Consider the following 8,534-nt stretch of genomic DNA (forward strand, 5'->3'; position numbering starts at 1 on the left):
CTGTACGTAATTCATAGATCTGTTTTCAGGAAGCAAGTACCTGTCATCTTCAGCAACAAATGAGTGATTATGCGACTCCTCGAAGTAATAAACCACGTAAAGATTATCCGGAGTTATTAACTTAACCCGAATGCACGCTTCACATCCGGTCCTTATAGAAGGAACCCTGCGAGTAATCTTAGACTTCGAGTTAACATTAGAACTACCAGCTTCCTGAGTCGAGTCAATCGCCTTTAAGGGTTTAGTACCCTCTTTTGAGCATATGAATCATTTATTAAGTATTACACCCTTTCGAGGCTCGTATTGAGTACCCTTCCTAGCTGTGAAACCTCCCGCCTTAGCATATCTTTGGTAAAAAAGAAAAGCATTTTCCAGCGAATTAAACGTCATATGCATCTGAGGTTTAATCAAATCATCAACATCTGGAATAAATGTCCTCCTTCCAGAATTTGGGGAGACCTGAACATTACCAACGGGCTGGTATGTAGGAATATCTACAACGAAAAAACGACAAATCAGTCTTTTATAAAAACATTGATAATAAACACTATATCAAGAAATAACACTATCTGTACGGAATAAAACAGTATTTGTGTTGGGGAAAAACACTATGAAAATAAATTAATATTCCTGTACATAATATAACACTATACATTGTGGATACAAACACTATGCATCTGATAGAAAAAATAAATAACTTTCTTAATGATAAAACACTAGAACAGGACTAGAACATACAATTAAATTTATAAAACACTATGAATGGGATTCAGATGTGTGAATAGAATCTAACCCTATTGTTCTTACATATGACACTATAACACACTACAAAAAAACTTACTAAAACAAAGGTAAACAATTCAATGTATAAAACACTATGAAAGGAAAATAAGATGTGTGAACAGAATATTGATCATGTATATAACACTGCCCATCTAAAAAAGTATAAAACAGATAATTGATCTTGCATATACCACTACACTATAAAACACTACGGATCATGCATATAACACTATAAAACTAAAAATCTAAAATAATAATAAACAAAACGTGATCAAGAAAAAAACATTAAAAGAACAATACCCTAAACAACTAAATGTATAAAACACTACATACACACAAAATCAAACCAGAGTAATGTCCTGTAAAAACGACATACTAAACAACAAAACGAGGAACAAATAATACTAAATATCGGAACATGCTAACTATTAAGAGATTAAAACACTATGATACACATGAACCTGCATCGCCGGACTCCATTGAAATTGATATAAAACACCAGAATCGACAAAAGTCGCAGACGTTAAACAACTGTATTGTGTATATCGATTTGATAAGCCTTTATGTACCTATATTTATAATTAATGATGATTGAAAGATACGTAGAACACAATCGTATTGTATCTTGCAGGAAATTACAAAATTCGTTCAAATCCCTAAACAATCTCATGGACGGTTATTTTTGGATCAGTTATGTTGAAATTCAATTAAATGACAAAAATTTACAATTACAATTCTACCCTTTTGAATTAATTAAGAGGATGGACACTTGTCATTCCAAGAATATTTCTTACACTTCTTACAAATTATGCACTTTGTACAGGGAGCTGCTAGAATGAAAACCACCCCGAGTTGTAAGAACCGCGAGAACTACACCCCACGGAGCGCCGTTCGCCATGATTTTTTTTACAAGTAGATGTGTGTATTATAAACACAGCCGTAAAAAATCATGGCGAACGGCGCTCCGTGGGGTGTAGTTTTTTACACCACAAGTTTGGTGTTTTTAATTTTTTTTCTTTTTTCTTTTTTTTTCACCAAACTTGTGGTGTAAAAAACTACACCCCACGGAGCGCCGTTCGCCATGATTTTTTACGGCTGTGTTTATAATATACACATCTACTTGTAAAAAAAAATTATGGCGAACGACGCTCCGTGGGGTGTAGTTCTCGCGGTTCTTACAACTCGGGGTGGTTTTCATTCTAGCAGCCCCCTATATATATATATATATAATATATATATATATATATATATATATAGGGGAGCGCTAAAATGAAAACCACCCCCAGTTGTAAGAACCGTGAGAACCACTCTCAACCAATCATAAAATGCCAACCTAAAGGGTATTGTGGTCATTTACCTCAAATGTCTAATCCCTCTCTCTCTCTCCATTTAATGCACCAGAGATACATTTTTCTCTCTCTCTTTAAAAGCTAATCCTCTCTCCAGAGATTTTAAAATCTACTCCAAACACACACACATTCTCTCTCTCTTGAATCTTCCTCACCGATAACAAGAACACGTCGGACTCCGGCCGACCTCCGGCGAGCAGACGACGGCCGGCTACGGGCCACAGTGTAAATCCCTCTCTCTGACCCAATACCGCAGTGACGAGAACAGCGGGAGAGGCGGCGTCATCTGCCGGTGACCACCGCTGTCAACGAAGATGATGATGATGACCACCGCCGGCAAGGGTTGGTGATCTTCAACTCTGGTCTCTGCCGGAGATGATGATGATGACCGGAGATGACCCAACAACCAAGATGATGATGATGACCGAAGGTTATGAAGATGATGATGATGAACGCCGGAGGTGACCCAACAACCAAGAAGTTGTGGATTAATGGAAACAACTTAGCTATTAAAACATATTATGCTTTTATTGTGAAGGTATCAGGTTGGGAAAAAGTATTGTATTAGCTAGGAACCATCAAGAAATCATCATCGAGGTTAATATCTAATCATGAGTTTATGTTGAAAATTTTATTTTATTTTTTATCTTGATTTCTGATTTGATTGCGATTATTAATGCAGAATTTATCAAGAAATCCAAACAGATGCATGATGATGTGTAATAGATTTCGAAACTTCAAACTCAGAACTCGGTTCAAGGTCGGTTTCGGCTCGGAACTTGGTTCATTTTCGGTTCGACATAGTTCAGTTACGGTTCACTCGGTTCAAGTTCGGTTCGACAAGAAAACAGGGCGGTGACACAGTTCAGTAGCGACTCGGGTTTCGGCTCAACGCGGTGCAACCCAGGTCAGTTTCGGGTTTTTTTTCGAAAGAACGGACCCGGTTCGGGTTAGCAGCAGTCAAACAAGTCAAAGATGGTCAACTGAGGACCGGTAAAGTTCAAACGTAGCGAGTTATTATTACGTTAGTTTAGATTTTTTTTGTTATTATTACATTAGTTTAGATTTTATTTAGTTAACGCGCACCGAGCTCGAACTGATACTTTAATGACTTCTTATGTTTGGCATTTTGATAGAAATTTTATATATTATGTTTATATTGTTGAAAATTGTTGAGTTTTGAAAAGATAACGACAACTTGAGTTGTCGGCTTATTCCAAAAACAGGGGAAACTCTGCCCGTTTTCCGTAAAAACGTAAAAACGTAAACGTAAAACATAAACTTTTTAACGTAAAACGTAAAAACGTGAAGCGTAAAAAGTTTTATGTAAAACGTAAACGTAAATCGTGAAAAGTTTTACGTAAAACGTAAAAAGTTTTAACGTAAAACGTAAAAAGTAAAAAGTTTTGACGTAAAACGTAAAACGTAAAAATTTTACGTAAAACGTAAAGCATAAAAATTTTAATGTAAAACGTAAAAAGTTTAACGTAAAACTTAAAATGTAAAAAAGTAAAAAAGGTTAACGTAAAACGTAAAAAGTGTAAAAACGGCGCGTAAAACCGGGAATAAAAAACCGCACGTAAAAACCCGGTCGCAAAAACGGCGCGTAAAACGGGCCATATAAACGGCGCGTAAAAACGGGACATAAAAACGGGACGCTAAACGGCGCGTTAAAATGGGACGTAAAAAATGGGGCACAAAAAGGCTTGTAAAAAACGTGACGTAAAAAACGGCGCGGCAAAAAACGGCGCCTAAAACCGGGCCTAAAAAACGGCACTTAAAAACTACGGTCGCAAAAACGGCGTGAAAAAACGGAGCGTAAAACGGTTCGTAAAAAAACGCGCGTAAAAACGGGTGGTAAAAAAACGCGCGTAAAACGTAAAAAGTTTTTCGTAAAAAGTAAAAAGTTTTTCGTAAAAACGTAAACCATAAAAACGTAAAAAGTTTTTGTTAAAACGTAAAAACGTAAACCGTAAACTTTTTAACGTAAAACGTAAAAAGTTTAACGTAAAACGTAAGACGTAAAAAGTTTTTCGTAAAATGTAAAAAGTTTAAATTTTTAACGTAAAATGTAAAAAAATTTACGTAAAACGTAAAACGTAATAAGTTTTCCGTAAAACGTAAAAAGTTTTACGTAAAACGTAAAACTTTTACGTAAAACGTAAAAATTTTAATTTTTAACGCAAAACGTAAAAAGGGTACAAAAAGGGCGCGTTAAAAAAAGTGAAATAAACGGCGCGTTTAAAACGGCGTGTAAAACGGCGCGTTAAAACAGCGTGTAAAAAGCGTGTAAAAAATTTGGCGCGTTAAGAAACGTGGAAAAAACGGCGCGTTAAAACACGTAAAAAAAGGCGCGTTAAAAAACTTCGGAAAAACGGCGCGTAAAAAACGTGTAAAAAACAGCGCGTTAAAAAAACGTCGATTGAGAAAAACGACGCCTTAAAAAAACGGCGCGTAAAAAATGGCGTTAAAAAACGACGCATTAAAAAAACGCCGATTGAGAAAAACGGCGCGTAAAAAACGGCGCGTTAAAAAAACGCCGATTGAAAAAACGACGCCTTAAAAAACGGCGCGTTAAAACGGCGCGTGAAAAACGGCGCGTAAAAACGGCTTTAAAAACGGCGCATTAAAAACGGCGCGTTAAAAAACGGCGTTAAAACGCCGCGTTACGCTTGAAAAACGGCGCGTAAAAAAAACGGTGCGTTAAAAACGGCGTTAAAAACGACGCGTCAAAAAATGTAAAAAGTTTAACGTAAAACTTAAATTGTAAAAAGTATAAAAATCTTTTAAAAAAAATCTGAATTTAAAAATGTTTTTAATAAAGAAATTATGTTTAAAAAATAAAAGTAATAAAAAGTAATTAATTAATAGGACAAAAAAAGTTAATTTAAAATTAAATATATAAAAAGAAAAAATAGAGTCATTTTACTTAAATACCCTTTTGAATTATAATATTAAAAACATAATAAGACAAAAAGCTTTTAATATTAATATTAACTACTTTTAATCACATCCATCCATCTAGTTGATCTAAGGGCCATAAAGTGGTTCTCATGGTTCTTACAACTAGAGGTGGTTTTCATTTTAGCGATCCCCTATATATATATATATATATATATTTCCTATTTTTATACACATGTTAATCATTAATCATATTATCATATAAAAAATGACAAGCTTGATGCCATTTCAAATAAATAATAAACCTCCCAATTTCCACCATGAAACTAACTCTCATCCATTTACCTCCAAAATCCAACTTCCATTCACCATTCATTGAATATCATCACCATTATCAATCTCCATCAAATTCTTCATAAACACATTTTCCCTTTCAATCACAACCCTATTCCCCTCTTCAATCTCCTTCTTCTTTTTCTTCATCATTTCTTGTTGGCACCTTGGTGGGGTCCCAAATCCAGCCCCACATGCAGCCCAACAACCCTCCAGATTCTCCACAACATGACCAAACACCATCACCATCACCACCCTCACCCCCACCCCCACCACCATCACCACCACCACCACCGCCACCGCCGCCACAACCACCACCACCACCGGTGAATCCTCAACAACCACTTCCACAATGGCAGCAACAGTCAGCAATGGTATTAGCACCACCTCCTCACTACCAATCCTACAATCCTCCAATGTTTCCCATGGGACCACCACCGCAATTCTTCCAGCTTCCGCCTGGGACCATAGCGGCTGCGGCCGCACCGTCACCGGCGCCTAATCATTTGTATCCGGATCATGAACGGGATTGGTCCACCGGGCTTTTTCAGTGCACGTCCAACATGAAAAATTGTATGTAATTATTAGATTATGATTTCATGTGAAATTATGATATATTTTTTACGTCAAATTGTAGGTTTTGTGACCACTCTTTGTCCGTGTGTTACGTTTGGGGAGATTGCGGAGATCTTGACGGAGGGACATACGCGTAAGTCGAATTTGAATTTCATGAATTCATTCATCAATCGTTCGATATGTTATTTCAATCTAATTGTACTCATTTCGCAATTGTCGACAACGATATTGATTATGATCCACCACAAGATATTTTAAGGCCCAGACTATTGGTACACCAAGTCTACCTATTTGCACATTTAGGGTTTATATACGCTGCGTATAGAGCTGAACTGCTTGTGAGCAATTTGATAACAATAATAAAATGATATGTAGTATGTCATGCAGAGAAATTATAATAATAATTATAATCATAAATATATAAAGAAAAACAGGTATAAGTATATAATAAATAATAAACGAGCCAAACTCAAGTTTTCTCAAGTTAATTATGCTAAGCTCGAGCTTAGGTGAGCTGAGTTTGAGCATAGACGAGGTTGGGTTCGGATTGGCTCGTTTACATCTTCTAGTTGCTAACCAGTGGGATCTGGTAATTCACTATATACACGATACGAACATGACAGTACTAGTGATTTACATAGTTTCTAACTGTGAATTTTGTACTTTCTTGAATACATTCAAACATCCATACTTTTAATGTTATACACATTTACTTATTTTTGTCTGGGAAATGGATGCAGCATGGTATGAACCGGCGACATTGTGTGCATGTTTAGGAGCCGCAAGCTTTATTTTCATATTCTTGTTATGGCTAACATTCCCATATACGTGCCTATATCGAGTCAAAATGAGAAGAAAATACAAGTTAAAAGGAAGCTTAGCTGAGGATTGCGCGATCAATGCGTTTTGTGGATGGTGTGCCTTATGTCAACAATATCGCGAGCTTGATCATCAAGGGTTCAACGTCTCGATCGGTACTCTCATTCCTTCGACCCATGAATTAAATTCTCTTTTAATTCAATATTGACTATTATTGTGTTGAATGAAAAATTAAATTCTCTTTTAATACAAACTTTGGATAAAAGCCCCAAAACCCCAAAGGTGCAAACCTCAAAAGCCCAACATCTAATTTGGGTGGCAATATATTGCTATGGTTTAAGCCCAAACTAGATGCTTAAATTGGGCCATATTTTAGACTACCGGTTTTGGGCCAGTTTGATTGAGAGCATGATGTATTTTTTTTTTCCAAATTTTATATATATTAATATCATATTATATTGTGTAAATTAGGATGGCATGAAAACAAGAGGAGGGAAAGACAAGCAGTGGCAATATTTCGATTGGTACCACCAGAGGAGCAAGAGATGACAAGATGAAGAAGATTAGTAGAGTAATAGAAGTAGGGGAATTAACTATATTAACACTAGCAAATTTTCTTTATTTATTTGTACATTAATTAAGTAATATTAAAAAGTGTTTGTTTAATAAATAGTAACTCTTTTGTCGTTTAGGGAATTTTAATTTACATCCTTAATTCCTTTTATTTTACTCAGTCTATTTTTTTCTTTTTCTTTCATCAATTTGTATTCTTACACGTTGAACTTTTATAAAGTTGTCAAACAACCCCTAAACTACAATAAAGTCTTCTTTTCACTTTATTTTTAGGTTTTCTCTTTCAGTTGTTATACCGAGTGCCGGTATCATATCAACACCATAATGAACCGAATTAAATTGATGTCGACCGAATTTCCGCAGTTTAGAGATCTGTCTGATTTCAATATGGCTACATACTGGGGAGCAGGGGATTTTGGTATGGATTTTGTTAATGCAAGTGGGAGATTAGGGGGTGTTCTCTGTATGTGGGACCTAGAAGTTTTCGATTATATCGATTCGGTCAACACCAAAATTTTACTTATAAGGGGTAGAATTAAGGGTTGTAACAGGGAGATAAATGTGTTAAATGTTTACGCACCACAACGGGTGGTAGAAAAGCGCAATCTTTGGCTGAAATTGAATCGATCATAAACGTTTTTTTTTTGGTTTGTGGATTATGTTGGGTGATTTTAATTCTGTTAGGAATTCGGAAGAACGACGAAACTCGATCATTGATCCTTGTAGTGCCAGGGGTTTCAATTCTTTTATTTGTAACCCTAGGGATACTGAGTATAACATGAAAGGTAGAAAGCTTACCTTTCTAGCAAAAAAAGAATGAAGCTGAGTAAAATTGACTTGGTTTGTCATGAGTTCGTTAACAACTGGCCGGAGGCGTGTCTCACGGATCTTTCAATAAAACACTCGTATCTTTGCCCTTTGTTGTTGATGACGAGGCAATGTATCTATGGGGTAAAGCCGTTTCGAAACTTTAACTCATGGCTTGACAGAAGTGGGTTCGAAGACACGGTGTCTAAAGAAGTTGCGACCTTCGTTTTTGATGGTCCCCCGGATGTGGTTCTCACTCGCAAGTTTAAATATATCAGGAACCATATCAAACAATGGAAATAGACGGTCTTGGCCAATGTAAGGGATGATTTGAAGACCTTGAAAGCTGAATTGGAGGAGTTGGAAAAATATATTGAGCTCAGGGACTTAGAT

General features: G+C 36.1%; 1 protein-coding gene across 1 annotated transcript; it reads left to right on the forward strand.

Annotated features, from left to right (window-relative positions):
- Positions 1-5,457: 5,457 nt before the first annotated feature.
- On the forward strand, positions 5,458-7,392 carry LOC118488984 (protein PLANT CADMIUM RESISTANCE 2-like). The gene is made up of 4 exons (XM_035986478.1): positions 5,458-5,939; positions 6,004-6,075; positions 6,683-6,916; positions 7,233-7,392. Exons 1-4 carry the CDS (start codon positions 5,561-5,563, stop codon positions 7,316-7,318), a joined length of 771 nt encoding a protein of 256 aa, XP_035842371.1. The 5' UTR covers positions 5,458-5,560; the 3' UTR covers positions 7,319-7,392.
- The last annotated feature ends 1,142 nt before the right edge of the window (positions 7,393-8,534 follow it).

This window comes from Helianthus annuus, chromosome 2 (genome assembly GCF_002127325.2).
Source record: "Helianthus annuus cultivar XRQ/B chromosome 2, HanXRQr2.0-SUNRISE, whole genome shotgun sequence".
Taxonomy (NCBI): Eukaryota; Viridiplantae; Streptophyta; class Magnoliopsida; order Asterales; family Asteraceae; genus Helianthus; species Helianthus annuus.

Bases quoted from the DNA above. Each gene is read 5' to 3' on its own strand.
- LOC118488984 (XM_035986478.1), top strand. From the start codon at position 5,561: ATGCAGCCCAACAACCCTCCAGATTCTCCACAACATGACCAAACACCA. The intron at 5,940-6,003 runs GTATGTAATTAT...GTCAAATTGTAG, and splicing joins CACGTCCAACATGAAAAATT to GTTTTGTGACCACTCTTTGT. The intron at 6,076-6,682 runs GTAAGTCGAATT...AAATGGATGCAG, and splicing joins CTTGACGGAGGGACATACGC to CATGGTATGAACCGGCGACA.